Source organism: Nematolebias whitei, chromosome 7, assembly GCF_014905685.2.
Source record: "Nematolebias whitei isolate Nwh7 chromosome 7, NemWhi1, whole genome shotgun sequence".
Lineage (NCBI taxonomy): Eukaryota > Metazoa > Chordata > Actinopteri > Cyprinodontiformes > Rivulidae > Nematolebias > Nematolebias whitei.
The window spans coordinates 12070220-12089893 of NC_056504.1; the positions used below are offsets into that span (position 1 = coordinate 12070220).

The 19674-nt window shown below is 40.4% G+C and overlaps 1 protein-coding gene and 2 non-coding genes across 3 annotated transcripts; 2 read left to right on the plus strand and 1 right to left on the minus strand.

Moving 5' to 3' along the window:
- Positions 1 to 3267: 3267 nt before the first annotated feature.
- rpn1 (ribophorin I) lies at positions 3268 to 10893 on the minus strand. The gene is made up of 10 exons (XM_037679252.1): positions 10539 to 10893; positions 8880 to 8944; positions 7074 to 7380; positions 6776 to 6985; positions 6502 to 6694; positions 6047 to 6146; positions 5816 to 5954; positions 4639 to 4758; positions 4268 to 4513; positions 3268 to 4190 (listed from the first exon to the last, which is right to left on the minus strand). Exons 1-10 carry the CDS (start codon positions 10776 to 10778, stop codon positions 4008 to 4010), a joined length of 1803 nt encoding a protein of 600 aa, XP_037535180.1. The 5' UTR covers positions 10779 to 10893; the 3' UTR covers positions 3268 to 4007.
- A 200-nt stretch (positions 10894 to 11093) lies between these two features.
- On the plus strand, positions 11094 to 11166 carry trnaf-gaa. The gene has a single exon. It is a non-coding gene; the product is annotated as a tRNA-Phe (tRNA).
- A 5017-nt stretch (positions 11167 to 16183) lies between these two features.
- On the plus strand, positions 16184 to 16255 carry trnag-ucc. Its single transcript has one exon. It is a non-coding gene; the product is annotated as a tRNA-Gly (tRNA).
- Positions 16256 to 19674: the final 3419 nt, after the last annotated feature.

Genomic DNA, 19674 nt, shown 5'->3' on the forward strand with positions numbered 1-19674 from the left:
GTGTGTGTGTGTGTGTGTGTGTGTGTGTGTGTGTGTGTGTGTGTGTGATAGTGGATGTGTATTTTAGAGAAAAAAAGATTAAGAGGGAGACTAGTGCAGGTGAGCTCTCAGTGCAATCAATCATCACCACGTCACAAGGCCCAGAACTTGTGCCCAGAACACATTCACCTGATTTCAAGTTTGACGGCACTTTTTTTTCTTTTTAATTCATTATTTCAAGCCGATAGAAGAAAGAACACAGTCTCATCTAGGAAAAGAAGGTAATAATCAAACTGAAGCCTGAGCGGGATGGTGACAGCTCTACCACATGGCCCAACCAGTTCCAACACCCTGCAAAACCCCCCAGCATCCACCTCAGAGTCACGCACACGCACACGGTTTGCCACATCAGGATACAGTGCTGCACACGAATTCCGGTTTAAACAGTATTCTGCTCAGTTTACACCCAACAGATCAACCGCAGGCCTTGTGCGACCAGTAATCATATCCTGGGCCAGAACTGAAAAGACTGAAGGGACAGGAGATGAGAATCAGCCCCCACCCTTCACTCTACATCTCTGAGGTGAAAGGCATAAAACTGATCACATATGCTGCGAGCAGAAGTCCTGACATCTGTGGCCATATCCAGAATTTGAGTTTTTATCCCATAAAACAAGCAAAAACATCTTAATTTGTTGTGAGACTGTGTTTCTTAAACCAGAAAGTTCAAATGAACAGAGGTGCTCAGACACAAAAGTGCACTGTCTGCATGTTTTGAAGGACAGATTGTCATAGAAGAGCATTAAATAAACTGAGGCTGTACTGGAAGCACTGGTGCTCCAGTCCTGCTTGAGATGCTAAGAGTGGCTCCTGTTCATTAGGAGCTCTGCAGACGGGTCTGCACCAGGTATATCATTGCAACTTGCACCAGTTTTATTTTCCAGGTGAAGTTTCTCTGCAGATACACACAGTGGATGACTCTAAAATATGAAGCCCTACTGGGCTACTGTGGTACTGGACTTCCATCCCATTTGTGCACTTGTCTACAAAAACAAACAGCAACCATTTCTTATGCTCTAACATTGTTGGTCATCTATCAGATCTTCGGGTCAGAACTGAATTAGGGAGAAGAGCATTCTGTTTTGCGGCCTCCTCGGTGTGGACAGGCTGATGGGAACAGGTCAGACCTGGATTCTTTAGAGCTTTTTGTTCAGTCCTGGAAGAACTTTGAATGTTGCCTGTTTAAAGTCACCATTATAACCATTACTGTGTCACACTTTATTTATACAGGTAGTCTCACTGAGTCAAGAGAACTCATTTTCAAGAGAGACCTGTTTTAGGGAGCAGATGGTGGGGGTTAAGGGTCTTGCTCAAGGGCCCAGAGTGGGCCAAATGAGGGTGGAGGCAGGTGTGGGTGTTTCACCTTTTCCACCCACATTTTGATGTTGTCAGTCTGGGGAGTTGAACCGACGACCTTTAGATCACAGGTCCACCTTCGCTAACCTCTGCACCACCATGCCCTGCTATACCTTGAACAGTTTTTGGTGGTCAGTTGTTTTGTATGTTTTATCTAATACTGTTAATTGTTTTGTTATTAAATTTCTAAATTTTTATTCTGTGTGTGTTGCTTTATCCAAGTCATGCTCACGAAAGTGATCTTTTCTTATTATATGATTTTTTTTTTCTTTCTGCACCCTTTTCATTCAAAAAAATTTTTTTTTGATGAATTTGTTTTGTTTTGTTTCTTTTAAATGAATGAATAAATTAATCGTTGTCTCAATGTTGTTGGTTTTTTTTTTTTAAGTCTGGGTAAATAAGAAATGATGATGATGTTAAGATTTTTTCAAACTAACCTGTTACATTTGTTGGCCAAAACCTTGAATTTGAACTAAATAATCTGCTTTATAGCGGAGCAAGACACTCAAACGGTAAGAATCATACACGCAAACAAACATCGCCTGTCGGTAGAAGGTGGTATGTAACATTTAAAATATATAAAACGTGAAACACATTTTGCACTTGTTCTGTTTGATTTTGGAATATAAAGAAATCCACTTCACATGTGGAAAAGCACGTTTTCACATGCATGTTCACATGTTCATGTTGAAAATGAGGAAATCATGACAACGTCACTTGATTTCTCTGTAATGGATTTGACACATTAATGTTTTTACAACATTTTGCCATCGTTTGTATCATCTTTGTTTCATTTTGAATGTCTCTGTGATCTTTCTTTAGGCTCCATCATTCATTAATGCCTCACTGTGCTTTAAAAACAATTGTTTTTTTTTTATCAAAAAAAATTGTTACTTGGCTCTGTTACATGTATTTATGTTTATTTTACTAAATTTTTAACACTCTCTCATGGATATACATTTGCCCAACAAGCTGGGGCCCCACTTATTGGTCTGCCCATGCTGTATATATACAAAGGTTTTCTCCAGAAATCTGTTCAAATCTCTAAGGTGTAAAGACCCAGAGTTGAAGAGCTGTCAATATCTTAAAACAACTTTTGGGTTTGACTTTACTTTCCACTCAGTTTTCACTGAGCTCGCACTGATCGCAGATCTGAGAGCAGCTCAACATTTGACTCAGCTGACACCAGTGTTGAGGTAGTTGCCTCCGCGCTGTGAGAATGAGACTCTGGGGCTCTCTGAAATTTCTCCACTTATGCACAAACATATAAACAAACAACAACAAAAAAGCCATTGTGTGCCCTTTCACCAGGCCCAAGCATCAGCGCTGACGGACATTGTCTTCAGTTTCTCGCTGCCGTGTATTTTCAGAATCATTATTGTACAGGGCATACAATGTGTGAACAGCATCATTGTGAGAGGAGCCAGACTGTTACTATGGAGCAGGAAATGACATGCCGGGACCCCTGATGACCTCGCAGGGAAAGAGATGACCTCAGACTGACCCTCATGTTTGTCCTGAGCCCAGACTTTAATGGAGGCAGGACTGCAGTTCTGATGGCCGAGGAGGAGACGGGCTGAAAGGTGGAGTTGCACTGAAACAACGAACGCAACAATGTGCAGGAAATTCCCTCTGAAGGGCAACTTCAGGGAGGAACTAGCCTCAGTGAAAAATTGGATTTTAATTCAGCAAGTCTGTATGACGTAATTTATAAATTTGCATGCCAGAAGTTAAATAAGTGAACTTTTAAATATTCACTTTTTGTTTAAACAGATCTGCATATAGATGTTATGCAAGGGTACCCTCTTGTGGTGAACCAACTGTAACACAACCTCGAAGAGCGAAGTCTAAATCCAGAAAAAGGCTCAAAGAGGAGTTTCTCAAAACTTTATTCCAAATTTGACAGTAATCCACATCATTGTCTTATTTGACAAATATCTGTTTTGCATCATTCATGCCTTTTCTCTCATACAGTCTAATCTCTTATTTTTTTAATCTCACAATCCCAAAACAAAGAAAATTATACAAAATGTTGAAAACATGACAGTCCATCTAAAACAAAAGCTGAAAATGACAAAATCAGAGCCTCAAATGTAGGACAGTCCAGGGCAAGTGGAATTAAAAAAGTCAACAAAAGGAGAAAAGATTAGAAAATACCATCTTTTTCACACTTAAAGTCAGAAATGTTTTGTTTTAGAATACAGTATGAGGAAAGACATGAGACTGGGAACACTTTGGCCCTTCAACTATTCATTTCCAAATCAGAACCCTAACCACACATTCCTAATGGTAAAAAATAAAATCCAGATCTGAACAAAAAACAAAGCAACAAATCTGAGCCCGGTGCAGCAAAGCTAGCTCAAACAAAAGCAGAAACTAAAAAAGCAACAAGCTGTGATGTGGCTGCTTTGGAGCCGAGCACGCAGTGACCACAGTTTATCAGCAGGCACAAAGGCACGTGTCCAGATAAACCCATCACTAACCTAAGATGAGATGTTAACAGTTCATGTCTGGATGCAAAGGTGGTAAGAAAAGAAAACGTGTAAACCGTGTCACATTTTATTCGACTGTTGGTGTATGTTGAAGGAGGGGCGCCTGTGTGTTTCTGAAGTTTAGAGGGCATCCAGAAGGCTGTCGATGCGGCTGATGAGCTCCTGTCTCTTGCTCGTCAGGTTCTTCTCGCTCTCGATGTAAGACTCCTTCTTGACTTTACCCGCCACCAGACGCTCCGCCTCCGAGCAGGAGCGACACACCAGCTCCTTCAGCTGGCTGTCCAGCTTCTGCACCTCTACAACCTGAAGAGGGAGGGGGGGGGGGGGGGGTCAGCTCGGCTGCTCACAACCGGAACACGTGCAACGAATAAGCCTCTCACCTTCTCAGCCAGGTCAGAGCCCTCGGTCTTGAGGCGGGCCTGCAGCGAGGTGATCTCGTTGGTGAGCTGGCGGTGGTCGGCCTCCAGAGTCTTTCGACCGCTGTTGAGCGCTCCCATGTCGCGGGACTGTTTGTAGCGGTTGACCACCTCGTCCATGTGTCGGTACAGACCCAGACGCCTGTTAACCAGAGTGAGCACCTGCTCAGTGATGGAGGCCACCTTCATCCTCACCTCGGCTGCAGGATCCTGAACAAAGACGAGAAAAATGGCCATGAATTCCACCAACACTAAACGCCCACATGCAGTCTCCAAGTCCAGCAGTAAAACTAAAGAAAAAAAGGCAAACATGAAGTTGTTTTTGTGTTGCGCACCTTTGTGATGGCGAAGTCCAGACGTACGTAGATGATCACAGTGAAGAAGAGGATGTAGAAGGCTCCAACAACCAAGAGAGGCTCCTGCAGCATCAGGATCTTATTAAAGGTATAATGAACCTGGAAATGGGGAAAAATATCAAGATATGTGCATGAGCAAGTTTCTGAATCATTATTAACATTTGTTGTAGGTAACGGGGAAGAAAAAAAGTCTGTGTAAACAAGGTGAGAGGTGTTTTGTGTTCAGTGCCCTGAGATGACTTCTGTTGTGAATTGGCGTTAAATAAACTGAATTGAATCAGATCAACTTCACCATAAAATACTGTCTGTGATGGCTACTTTAAAGAGCCTGTGACAAGCATATCCTACTAATACAAAAGGTGGTAGAAAACATCTTAATATTGAGGAAATTTGGCATAATACACATGATTTTACCCATTTTGTCACATAACTGGCACAGTCAAAGTGAAACAGGAAGTGACCTCATAGGGCATCTCTTTAAAAAGTGGAACTTCCTGGTCTCAAGATTATTGAAACATTATTTGAACTCTGATTCGTCTTCATCTCTCTCTGAAAGCGACTCAGAATAATCTAAACGTCAGATTGTCCTCCACTGTCTGTGTAGTTAGCCGTTGTAGCAACGCTGTGTTTTCATGCAGTCATTCCCTTTTGTCATCACTTCCTGTTACTGCGCACGAGAATCTCTCAACAGTTCATCTGAACAGACAGAATTTTTTTGTGAAATACGTCATCTTTCCATCAACGCGTTCATATTTATTACAAAAATTTGATGTCAGGCACTTCATTTATTTTACATGTGATGATAAATCAAATCGATATTTTGAAGCTTAAAGTATAAATTACTGCACACTTATATGGCTTATTGACTTTATAGAATACAAATAACCTTTATTGTCCCTCAGTAGGGAAATTCTGTTTTTTTTTTTTCCTTTAACATAATGTATATAAAAATTATCAAATTCACAGAACCTAAACAAAATGCTTCTAAAAACAGATTCAGCTTCCATCTAGAGCTCTGCTTTTTATTCAGGTTGAACGTATCACGACGTGTTAAAGCAACGATACAAAATACAATTTTTATTCACATTATTCAAACATTGCACTGTTCTAAAAACACAAGATACTTAAATTTGCAGCTTTCTAAAGCTTCTCTTACCACAAAATCCTGAATGTGTTGCTCCACCAGGTTGCTTTTTGTAGCCACCAACACTGGTCGGCCAAATGTGTCCAGGTAGGTGTAGTGCAACTGGTTTGGCCTGCGATCAATTTTGTAAGGTGTATCCACATGGATGTTTCTAATCAAACAAAGCAGGAAAATAGGAGAAATTAACAACAGATCATTTTCAACTCAACTCAGCACAGTGAAAGTTCTCTATTGAACACCTACTTGGCTCCTTCTGGCAGAATGATTTTCATAGTCATGTCGTCAATAACCTGGTCATCATACACGTGGTCAACTAATCTCATTTTCAGTGCATACTGGTCACCTAGGGTAAACAAAAGATGCAATGTGTTAGCAAATGCTATTTTCTCACAGCTGATGATTAGAAATGTGTCTTAAAAACAATTAAAACTAGAGGTTAGGATGATTAGCTTATAGGAAAATGTCTACAGAGGTACAAAAATCTAGTGAAATAAAAATAAAAAAACATTTTCCAACTTCAATGCAATCAACTTGTTTTTAATCCCATTCAGGAGTTGCTAACTGCTTCTCCATTAGAGAATCTGCAGAGGTACTGTAATCGGATCCTTTTTACAAGTGCATTTTATAAAAACCGTCTTGGATTTTGTTCATATCTAAAATATTAATCGTCAGTTTCTCCTCGAATCGTCAGAACTCACCCAGAGTGTACAGGTATTCATAGCTTGGCAGATTGTAGCCGATGATGTAGTGGGTTTTCCAGCCTCCGAACAAGGGGAAACGTGGTCTGACTTCCACCTCCACGGAGTCATCCAGAACCTGCAGGTGGGAGGTGGAGATGTTGCCGATCTCATCCCTGTAATAAACGTCTTGAGCTGAGGCAGGAAGGATGGTCTGCAGGCGAGAAAAGACGCAGTCATGAGAAAAAACACCACCCCAGAGAAGATGAGCGTGTTGACCTGAAAAATATGAAACCTTGAAGGACTTGACAGATGAGATGCCACTGTCTGACTGACGCTGGTAATCATAACGAGAGAAGGGTCCCTTCAGAACAGCTCCTGTGTGCCTCAGGTCAACAGTTTCTTCAACAGCAATGTTTCCCCAGTGGGACACCTCAATGGTGCGAGTGATGCTGGTTATAGTGAGGAAGGGGGTGTTGTTTTCATAATGGATCTTCATTGTATCCTGATGAGTTGAAAAAATATAAGAAAATTTGTTAGTCGACATTTATGCAGCTTGACTTAAAGCTCATCGAATCATAGCTGGGCTCTACCTCGCTGAAAGGAGATATGTCTCGGAAAGGTCCATACTCAATAATCTCATCAGTCTTGCTGGGGTTGCCCAGCTTGGTGTAGCTCTCCACAGTCTTGGAGGCCAGGCGGACACGTGTGGTCTGGCTGCGGGTGGGATACGGGGAGTACCAATAGTGGTTTCCCTGGAAAACCACCAGCTGACGCTCAGCCTGGGTGATGTGCGTGGGGAAAGGCTTCAGGACGTGGCTAAATGTCATATCCACCTTCGCTTTCAGCTGAGCACCTGGAGGCAGACTGGAGGCCAGCTGCACTTTGTAAAACTCCCCGCTGTTACAAGACATTAAGGAAAATATATGAAATAAATATGAGCATTTTTCTAAAGGAAACTTAGTCTGCATCATTTCCAAAGGCCGAAACATTGGTTATAGATTCATTTTTTAATCAAACAAGTCTCCCAGCATCATTTTCTGATCAAATCTACAGATTTTCCAGTTAATCCACTGGTCTAAAAGTAATCTATGCTGGAAGATTTTACATTTCTGAAGCAAGAAACTGGACACAGTTACATTTTGTCTAATAAACGTTGAAATAATTTGAGCTTTTTTGTATCCAATTACTATTACGAGAAAAGTACAAGATTTTAAAATGGACTATTCAGACAGCAAGATGACTAGTATCCAAGATTTCAGATGAAATAACAGTTCTGTATGGAATACCAGAAAAAGCTAACACTGTATTTGTAGTGACCAATTTTTATTAAAAATTAGAAATGAGATGGTTGTGAACGATCCATATCTTTTGAACGGCTCTTTAAAGTGAACGATGGGAACTGAGTTGAGGACAACTGAGAGGCGTTCCTATTTTAAATTACTTCCTCCTCGTGTTTTTCTCAGTTGCCCTCCTTAGATGTTGACACTTGTGCCTCCTTTGATTTTCCACTGAGAGGAAGAACAGGCTAAGAGGAGGAGCGCAGCAGTATGACTGTACTAGTGATTTCACTAAAAAATAAATAAATGTTGAAACAAATGAAATGGTACCACAAGTCATTTATCAAATTTATATTAAAAATTACTGTTAAATGTTTTACAAATAAGTTCATGCAATTCATCTGTGCATTTTTTTAATTCTTGTATATGATGTCTGTCTTAGGCCATAATAACAAATGCCAGCATCAGCATTTCTAATTTGTTTGAAGAAACTGATGTGGTGCAACTGGTAGAGCTGCTGCCTCTCAGCGAGAAGGTTGCCGGTTCAAATCCCGGTCCGGGGGCCTTTCTGGGTGGAGTTTGCATGTTCTCTCCGTGCATGCGTGGGTTTTCTCCGGGTACTCCGGTTTCCTCCCACAGACCAAAAACATGCATGTTAGGCTGATTGGTAACTCTAAATTGTCCCTAGGTGAGAGAGTGAATGTTTGTCTCGTTTGTCTCTATGTGTCCCTGTGATGGACTGGAGACCTGTCCAGGGTGTACCCCGCCCCTCGCACAGTGACTGCTGGACATGGGCACCTGTGACCCCCGTGACCCCAAACGGAAGAAGTGGTTAAAAGATAATGGATGGATGAAACTGATGTGTGTGAGGGGTAAAAAGTGCAAATTTTGGCTTCATTAATCAGCAAAGAGGAGTCTACAGCAAAACCTGGTGATGTGCATCAATAAAACTTGCAAACAGAAATTTTTGAAAGCAGTTAAAATTTGTATTTTACATGATCATTGTCATTTAAAAAGAACGTGTGCAAAACTATACTTGAAAAGACTGGAAGTAGTCCATTTCCCCCACCAAACCATGAACAAATATACATTATAATTATTAGGATGCTGAAGTCATACCTTTGACCCTTAATGGTTGTCTGCTGGAGCTCAAGTGTGCCATCCTCCTCTTCATCACCCTTCACCTGTACAAACAGGACAGTTTGAACATTAGTGCACCGTGATATTCAGTGTTTAAGCCAGAGGTGCCCAAAGTGGGGCCCTCGGGTCAAAGTTTGCCCGCCAAACTGTCCTCATTACTATACTAAAATCTCCTTTGAAGAATCAATGTGTTTACACTCAAATCAATCTGACTTTAATGTCGATGTTAAATGGAAAGTCAGCCCAATGACTACCTTAATGGCACTACACAGCTGGAGTGGCTATTTTGTGCATTCAATTATTTAATTTTACAAATTTTATTTTGACAGACCTCCTACAGCTTCCTGCCACTGAAAAACATTTTCCTTTGATCCTGCACTAATACACTTATAAATCACACATAAAGTGTTTAAAAATAGCCTAAATGATAAATATGAACTGGCTTCAGTAGTGATTTAAGCCTCTTTTTGGGGGTGCTCAAGCACCCCTAAATTTAAACTCAGCACCTCTGAAAAATAAAACATCATTAGGATTTTGTAAGGAAACAGTTCTCAAACCTTAGATTCACCAAAATATTGAATATGGAATAAATGACAACAGTCTCAAAGGGGCCAGTAAAATCTATGATTTTTTTTTTGCAGTCATACCACCCGTCAATCAATCCAGCACGTCAGCAACTGACCGATCAGCAACCTTAATTTGTCCTGAAGTGAACACCCCTTACCTGCAGAGCTGCAGCTTTGCAGTCAGAGATTTCAATAACGAGTTTGCATCTTTTGTTTCATGGTAATCTATACTGTAATAAACCTTTGTAAAATGCACCAAAATTAAGGAAATGGCATCTATTTTATTCAAAATTCTGGGGGACGACCCCCGTATTCCCCCACCCACACACCACCAACACAGCCTGTTCTGTAATGTTCTTTATACAGAATTGAAGGTTAAATAACTGTATAATAAATAAATTGACTTTAAAGAAGTATTTGCATTTCATGTTTTATTGCATTTGGCCTGCAGCCCTCTGATAGATTTTAAATGTGGCCCTCTCAGGGAAAATGTGTGGGCACCCCTGGTTCAGACTGTAAACATGGACACAGTCTTTCCAGCAGAAAGGGGCAGATCTGTGCACAGTCACACGCGGAAATGAGCCGCCCGCCCAGCGCATACGTGTCATTCAGCCACTGACGGAGCGTGGAGCCCCGCGGAAGTTACCGTCTGGATCCTCGCACTTTTCCAGCAAAGTCCACTGATTTAACCCGGGTTAAATTCATAAGCACATGCTGAGCGCTGGTGCGAATGTCATGCATTCATAAATACACAAATTCGAAGTTTCCACCACTGGTTATCTTCTGAGCTTGCAGGACTCATGGATGGAAAACTGAATCATTCATTTGAGCTAATAGTAGCAATGCTTTCAACCATGCTTTTAATGAATTTATTGAACCACGCTTTTAGCCTTCACACCCCTGGAGCTGAAACTTTACAAAACAAAGAAACGAATGGGAGTTGTGCAAGTCTATACACAAACACGGAGCATTAGAATTTGTATTTTCTTTAGCTTTTTACTAGTAGCTTGCATGCTAACGCTAGCTAGGTGACTAGTTGAGGCAGCGTTAGCAGCATTTCTGTCAGACTCACCGAAGCTCCGATATAAGCCAGGTGCGGTGCCAGGTCAGCTTCCACCGCTAATATGAAACTATGGACAGAGGACTGTCCCTGGTTGGACAACACGATCTCCGTTGTGATCTTGGCCAAATGAGTGCTCAGGTCTAATGTCCTCTTTACATCTTCGTTCACTAAACCGTCGGCTGAAACCTCCAAGCTGAGGGCAGCCACAAGCAGCAGGCACACGGTGAGAAGCGGCGACCTTCGTGTCATAGCTGACTGGAAATAAAAGCTGAAATACTGGGGCGAGAGCGGTATGTTAGCAAGAAACAGAGCAGCAATGAAAGGCCGCCGTGTAGCTCTACATCAGAAAGGATGACGCTACATTCGCTCTGGCGTGATGACATCATTACGCACGCTGAAACGTGCTCTTAAACCTGTAGACCGCTTAACTAAAACACAACACATACTGTCAGAACTTTACTTAAGTTTAATCATATGAAATGTACTGCTATGTCATGCATATCATAATTCCTTAGTGTTGTATTAGGAAAAAAGTTGATTGTAATGCACGTGTGAAATATGCAAGCCGAAATAGCTCAGTTGGGAGAGCGTTAGACTGAAGATCTAAAGGTCCCTGGTTCGATCCCGGGTTTCGGCAGAGTTGGGTAAAATCATTTTGATATTAAAAACTTATTGTTGAAATTGGTAATTTACATCCAGAAGTACTTATGTTCCGCAAGGAATAAATAACTTCTCAAGCAAAACAAATTATGGTAATTAGGTAAATCTAAATGCACTGTAGGAGTGATAAGCCATCAGAAAGAAATGTAAACATGTTCATCTCATTTAGGAAACTGATATGACTTTCAAAATATTTAACTTTATTTACCAAAATGTCCCCCTTAGAAATTAATTTACATTTTGTCAATTCCTTCCAAATCTCCATTATTCTTTTTCATTAATTCATTTAACCTTTATTTATGCAGCTTAGTTGCATTGAGTTACGAAAGGACTCATTTACAAGAGACCTTTTAATCAAAAAACATAAATTAAATCAGCTTCAGCAATTTTTTTGTCTTTGTATGCTAAAAACTTTTTAAAAACTATCACTATCTTTAGTTTTTAGATGCCATGCTGCTACTTTAGCTTGACATTAGCTATTAATTACCTATATAAGAGCGATGGAGTACCTCCATATCCAGATCACTTTCTCAGTTAAATAAAATAATTTGAGTTGAGAAAGAGAATCTTCTTCAAACTCAGAATAAACGCCAGCTTGTCTTGATTTTTGCTGCTGAACATGGAGACTCGCTTGATCTGGACCAATACACATCCTCAGTTCTGGGTAACATTAGTACATGTACTGACACCGTCTCCACTATCAGAAATGTTAAAAGCTACCCAAACAGAAAACCTTGGCTGAATGCAGAGGTGCACATCCTGCTGGAAGCCAGGAACACTGCCTTCAGGTCTGGAAACTCAGAGGAGCTGAGTAGGACAAGGAAAGAGCTGGTTGCTGGTATTAAGAAGGCCAAGGCCACATATGCACAGAGGATTGAGGGTCAATTCACCTCGCAAGACCCTCGGAGCATGTGGAGGGGCATTAAGTGCATAACAGATTATAAAGGAAGGAGTGAACAATGCCCCAAAGACCCATCTCTGCCTGATGCTCTCAACAAGTTATATGCACGCTTTGAAGACCCGAACAGACCACCCAGCACCAGACTCACCTCACCACCAGATGAAGAGCATCTCAGCGTGACCTCAACCAAAGTAAGGAGTACTTTCAAGAGGATTAATCTGCACAAAGCAACCGGCCCAGACAACATCCCCGGAAAAGTGTTGAAAGAATGTGCAGATCAGCACTGCAAGGTGCTAGAAGACATCTTTAACACCTTACTTACCCTGGAGACAGTTCCCACCTGCCTGAAGACTGCCACCATCGTCCCAGTCCCAAAAAGCTCTACAGTGACTGGTCTGAATGACTATCGGCCAGTGGCCCTCACCCCGATAGTCGCTAAATGCTTTGAAAAACTGGTCATGACTCGCATTAAAACAACCATCAACATCAACGAGGACCCTCATCAGTACGCATACCGTGAGGACCGATCAACAGAGGATGCCATCTCCTCTGTGGTCCACACTGCGCTCAACCACCTGGAGCAGAAAAACTCTTTCATCCGTCTGCTCTTTGTGGACTTCACATCCGCTTTCAACACCATGATCCCCCAAACCCTGATGGTCACACTATTCACACTAGACTAAGCCCCTCCATTTGCAACTGGGCACTAGACTTCTTAACAAACAGACCACAGTTAGTGAGGATCCACAACTTCTCCTCCTCCACCATAACCCTCAGCACTGGCTCTCCTCAGGGATGTGTGTTGAGCCCCCTCTTGTTTTCTCTGCTCACGTATGATTGTGCAGCTACCCATCCAGGCTGTCACATTGTAAAGTTTGCAGATGATACAGCGGTGATGGGATGCATCACAAACAATGATGAGTCCAGCTACAGGCAGGAGGTGGAACACCTGGAGAGCTGGTGCAAAGAGAATAACCTTCACATCAATGTGAAGAAGACAAAGGAGATGATTGTGGACTTCAGAAGGAACAAACACACCTACACCCCCCTGAACATAAGAGGATATGTGGTGGAAGTGGTCTCCAGCTACAAGTACTTGGGTGTACACATGAATGACAACCTCAGCTGGAGCAACAACACCACCAGCCTGATCAAGAAAGCTCATCAGAGACTCTACTTCCTCAGGCGGCTGAGACGAGCTGGTCTGGGAAGCTCAGTCCTCACCTCCTTCTACAGGTGTGCAGTGGAGAGCATCCTGTGCTCCAGCATCAACGTGTGGCATGGAGGCTGCACAGCTGCAGAAAGAAAAGCTTTGCAGAGAGTGGTGAAGGCTGCACAGAAGACTGTTGGAGTCAGCCTCCCCACCATCACAGACATCTACACCTCCAGATGCAGGACGAGAGCCACCTGCATCATGAAGAACCCCACTCACCCAGCACACACACTTTTTGCCCCACTCCCATCAGGAAGGAGGTTGAGGAGCATTAAGTGTAGAACCACTAGACTGAGGAACAGCTTCTACCCTGAGGCTGTTAGACTCATGAATCTCTAACCAGAATAATCACTGTGAAAAAATCACATCATGTTGCTGCTGATCTGTTTCATGTTGCTGCTGATCTATTTCAATGTTGCTGCTGATCTGTTTCAATGTCGCTGCTGATCTGTTTCAATGTTGGTGTGTTCTTGCGTGCTTATCTACTTACACGGACTCGTGTTCAGGTTTGTGCTGATGTTCGACGTGATGTTTTTATGTTATTAGTGCTTAGTCTATATTTAGTTTATGTTTTTCTTAGTTCATATCTTAGATGTTATTACTGTTTTTCGTTTACATTTTATTGTTGGATGTAACTGGGACCCTGTGTACATAATTTTGCTCCACCACATGTACCACATGAGGTGCGAATGACAATAAAGAAACTCTGACTCTGTCAACAAGGAAGAGGGCCGGCAATGGAGGAGGGGGCGTACCAAAGAGACCATCTTATCACAAGCAAAACTGGTTTGCTCCACTTTGGAGTAAGCTTTTTTTTTTTTTATTACAAAACTTTATCAATTTTACAAACAACTGTCTGCCAGGGGTATTTTAGCAGCTACAAAAGTATAGAAAGAACAATTTGTTTATAAAATGGTACAAAGGGTAAAAAAAAATTCTAAAGATACAACACAATCTATTTATGTTATACAAATGAATTCACATTAAGTTTTTCCAGAACTGATATGGTTTTCATTGGCTTTTTGTTTTCCAGTCCTTTAACAGCGGTGCTGTATATGTAGAGCTCCTTGCTGAAGTGGTGAATGCTTGACTTGGAGTTTGACCACTTTTTCTTGTGAATGTGGAATTTTCCCAGGAGAAGTAGAAGTTGGGTGAAGTAGATCAAGTCTTTGTCCATATCCTTATTGTCGAAGCATAATATAATGTCTTTCTCTGTAAGTTGAATTACTTGTCCAGTTTTCTGTTGTATGAGTTGTTGCACATCTGTCCAGAATGTCTTTGTGTGATTACATTGATAGAATAAATGAGAAATTGTTTCCATGTGTAGTTCACAAAACGTACAAGAATAGTCAATATCAAGTTTAAATCTTTCCAGTGTTTTTTTTAACAGGGTATATACATCTTTAAAACCTCTTTAACTTTATTTGTTATGCAAAATTTAACCAAACTTGTTTCCAATTAATTTCTCCAAAAGTAGAGGACCAAAAAAATCTACCAGGAAGTAAAGTAATCTTCTGCAGACATGATCGTGTAAGTTTGTTGGAACATGTTTTTAGTGATATCCTTTTCACCTAGCAATATGAGGCTTCTAAGCTGGTCTCTAGATGAACGATAAGGTTTTGTTCCTTTGAAGAGTTGCATCATGGAGTTTGGTAGAGCATCAAAAACTACAGCATACTCTTTAGGTGTTACAGGTGTGTTAAATCTGGTCAGAAATTCAGTGTATGACAAAATGGTTGTTATCATTTAACAGCTGTTGGACAAGAATAATTCCATTATCCATCCAGTTTTTGTAGTAAAGTGACTTATTCTTATACAGAATATTCTCATTGCTCCATGTGTAGCACATAGTTGGAGAGAAGTTGTGTTTGTAGGCAAGTTTCCAAGCCAAGAGAGCCTGTTGGTGAAATTTTGACAACTTTATAGATAACTTTTCAATTGTATAATCACATTTTAATAAGAATTGGAGTCGACCTACCTGATTAAAAATGTGGTTGGGGAAAGTGTTCCAAAGTGAATAATTCCCTACTTTGGAGTAAGCTGTTGGGGGAAGAATCAGTTTTGTTGTGTGTTTCCTTGACTGATGAAGCCTTCCGGATCGAAGGCGAAACGTTTCAGCACAAAAAAAGAAACTGTCCAGATGACCTGACTGAAAAATGTTGGTCTGACATTGACTCTGATTTTGGCCTGGCTGTCTGACAATCTAGACCAGAAAATTAGCATTTTCTGACTAAACACAGTATTACTGCTAAGTGCTGAATGAAAAAAAAAAGATTTGCTAACATTAAAATTGCTGTAGCTGTCACAGGAAAAAAGGGTTTAATTTGTTCATATTTAATGCCAAGCAATGGTCAATACTGAGAAAATAATTAAAATTCTGTCGTGTCAGTGACATCTAGTGGTGGAAGAGAGTATTGCACACAGAGGTGACACGCAGCGCGCATGACGTAAGATTAAATGCTGCATAGAAGAGTTCCTGAGTGGAAAAGATATAATTAAAGGCTGGTTAAACACCAGATGCAGCGTGGCGTTATTCTGTACCTGACCAAAAGCCTTTGGGAGCAGATTACCAACACTAGAGCACCAACGCTAAAGTTAGCAAAACCACAGAAAAAACTAAAATTAACAGAACTGGTGCTAAAATCTGTTGTACCCTAGTTTAACACTTACATTTGCAAACTGTAGCTAAAAGCTAAAATTTGCAAACTCAAAGCTGATAGCTAAAATGTCGAAAACCCTAACTGAACATGCAAATTGACAAACTGTAGCCAACATGAAATCATCAATATCTTAGCAAAAACAAATCAAACTAAAATTATAAAATAAGAGAAATTGCATTTCCCAGTGTAATTGTGATGTGTCCTTATCTTATTTTCCATCGCGTTGGTGGTATAGTGGTTAGCATAGCTGCCTTCCAAGCAGTTGACCCGGGTTCGATTCCCGGCCAACGCAATTCAATTTTTTAATAGGGCCAACATGGGACCAGAAAGTCGCAGTTCAACTCACCACCATCTCCAAATGTCGTATCTCTAAGCAAGACACCCAATTCCCAATTGCTCCCTGCTCCATCTGGGTGTATCTCACATGTGACAGGTTAATCGTTGTATAGAAACAATGATGACAACATAGCACTTTATTATTATTATTTACTATTAAAATACTAAAATGTGCAGACAGAGACTAAAAGCATGTTTGCTGAATTGAACAGAAAAATGTCAAAATTATCACATTAAACTTTCTCCAGGTACTCCAGTTTCCTCCCACAGACCAAAAACATGCATGTTAGCTGATTGGTAACGCTAAATTGTCCCTAGGTGTAAGTGAGAGAGTGAATGGTTGTTTGTCTCGTTGGCCTGTGATGGACTGGAGACTTGTCCAGGGTGTTCCCCGCCTCTCGCACAGTGACTGCTGGACAGCACCGGCGACCCCCGTGACCCAAAAAGGAAGAAGCGGGTAAATGGATGGATGGACTTTGTTGATCACATTAAAGGTCAAATTAGCAGAAAAAATGAAGGACTTGAAGCTGGAAGAACCAAAAGAAGTTCACAAAAAAATGAAAAGATGGCGAAAAAAAAAACTTAACCTAAAAGCTCAAATTATCATAAAGAAGCTACAAAGTAAAATGAGCCTAAAATAATTAAAAAGAGCACAGAGATATAGTTTTAAAAACAGAATAAAATGCTGAACTGAGCAGACAGATGCTGTGTCTAAGTCTGAATGTTTAGATTTTTTTTTTTTTTTTTTTTAAGATGGTTGGAATTTCTGTGTGTGGAAGTATTCTGATGTAAAGACAGTTAAATTATTATTATTATTATTATTATTATTATTATTATTATTATTATTATTATTATTATTATTATTAGTGACATTTCAAAAAGCAATAAGATGTTCAAGGATTTCACTGAATGTCAATGCATTTCAATGAGAAAAAAAGTAGCTGAAAAAGCTTAATATTTCAAAAAGTTTCAAAAGATTATCAATACCAAAAGTCATAGCAGGAGTCTCCTGAACGAGCTGAATGTTTTGATACATGAATTGCTGAAACAATAGTATGAAGGCTGCCTTCGCACAATTAGATCAAACAGAGATAAGTTTAAGTTCAAGGTTCTTTATTGTCATTCACATCAAATGTGGTACATGAGGTAAAACGAAATTGTGTACTCAAGTCCCAGTTACACCCAAAAATAACAAAAACATAAAGTATAAAAAGAAACAGTTTACAAGGATCTAATATATACACTAAGAAACGCTAAACGAACGCTAAACAATACGCTAAAACAATACGCTTTAAGATCTAAGATATATGCTAAACACTAATAAAGTAAAATAATATGATATAATAAACAGCAGCCCGAACATGAGTCTGTAGAGAGAGATGGGTATGAATTAATACAGCAGCATGAGATCAGCAGCATGGATAAGTCACATATCACCAATTAAAGTGGCATTACAGTGATTTTCTTTTATCACAGTGATTATTCTGGTTAGGGATTCATGAGTCTAACAGCTTCAGGGTAGAAGTTGTTCCTCAGTCTAGTGGTTCTACCTCCTGCCTGAGGGGAGTGAGGCAAGTGTGTGTGCTGAGTGAGTGGGGTCCTTCATGATGCAGGTGGCCCTCTTCCTGCATCTGGAGGTGTATTTGTCTGTGATGGTGGGGAGGCTGACTCCAACATCCTTTATGTAATTTCAATTCAATTCAGTTTATTTATATAGCGCCAAATCACAACAAAGTTGTCTCAGGGCACTTTACAGAAACATTCCCATAAAAGCCAATTAGTAAAGTTCTCTATCGGAATCCAGCAGACAAGTTGAATCTTGGCTTCGTTGCAGTCTCCCATCCTGAGCAAGCACAGTGGCAACAGTGGAAAGGAAAAACTCCCTTTTAAAAGGAAAAAACCTCCAGCAGAACCAGGCTCAGGACAAGTGGCCATCTGCTTTGACTGGCTGGTTGAGAGGACAGGAAGGAGAGACAGACGAACACAGAATGGTAGGTCCAGATATAGGTCCAGATCTAGGTCCAGGTCCAGATATAGGTCCAGGTCCAGGTCCAGATATAGGTCCAGGTGTATCTGAAAGACAAAAAAAACAAACATGTTAAGGATAGAAAAAATAATTACAAATACAAAACAGGTTGAGCAGAGTAAGTAAAGACAGTAGCAGAGTGAAAATTGTGGTCAGTTTATCCTCCAGCAGTCTAAATCTATAGCAGCATAACTAAGGGACAGCTCAGGAAACCCAAGCCGACCCTAACTATAGGATTTAGCAAAAAGGAAAGTCTTAAGCCTAGTTTTAAAACTGGATAATGTGTCAACCTCACGGACAGAAACTGGAAGTTGGTTCCACAAGAGAGGAGCCTGATAACTGAAGGATCTGCCTCCCATTCTGTTTTTGTAAATTCTAGGAACCACAAGTAAACCTGCAGTCTGAGAGTGAAGTGCTCTGTTAGGAAAATATGGAACAACAAGATCTGTAATATAAGATGGAGCTAGGTTGTTGAGGGCTTTGTAGGTTAGAAGTAAGATTTTGAATTATATTCTGGATTTGACAGGGAGCCAATGGAGAGAAGCTAAAACTGGAGAAATTTGATCTCTCCTACTAACTCCGGTTAAGACTCTGGCAGCAACATTTTGGATCAACTGAAGACGTTTTAAAGAAGTATTTGGACACCCAGATAATAAACCATTGCAATAGTCCAGTCTAGATGTGACAAATGCATGGACCAGTTTTTCTGCATCATTTTTAGATAAGATGTTTCTAATTTTAGTGATATTACGCAGATGGAAGAAAGCAGTTCTAGTAACTTTTTTAATGTGGGGGATAAAAGACATGTCCTGATCAAAAATAACACCAAGATTTTTAACATTAGAGCTGGAGGACAGATTAATGCCATCTAAGGAGGGAGAAAGAATGAAAAATTAATTCCTAAGGTGCTCAGGTCCAAAAACCAAAACCTCAGTCTTGTCTGTGTTCAAAAGGAGAAAATTAAGGGTCATCCAGGTTTTTATATCTTTAAGACATGCTTGTAGTCTAAGTAGCTGATTGGATTCATTGGGTTTAATGGACAAATATAATTGTGTGTCATCGGCCTAACAATGAAAATTTAGCCCATGCTGTTTAATAACTTTACCTAATGGAAGCATATATAAAGTAAAGAGTATTGGCCCAAGCACTGAGCCCTGAGGAACTCCATGACCAACTTTGGTGTATGAAGAAGATTTATTATTTACATTTACAAACTGGACTCTATCAGATAGATATGATTTAAACCACTTTAGAGCCGTTCCTGTAATCCCAATATCATATTCAAGCCTCTGTAGTAAAATATTGTGATCAACCATATCAAATGCAGCACTGAGGTCTAACAGGACCAG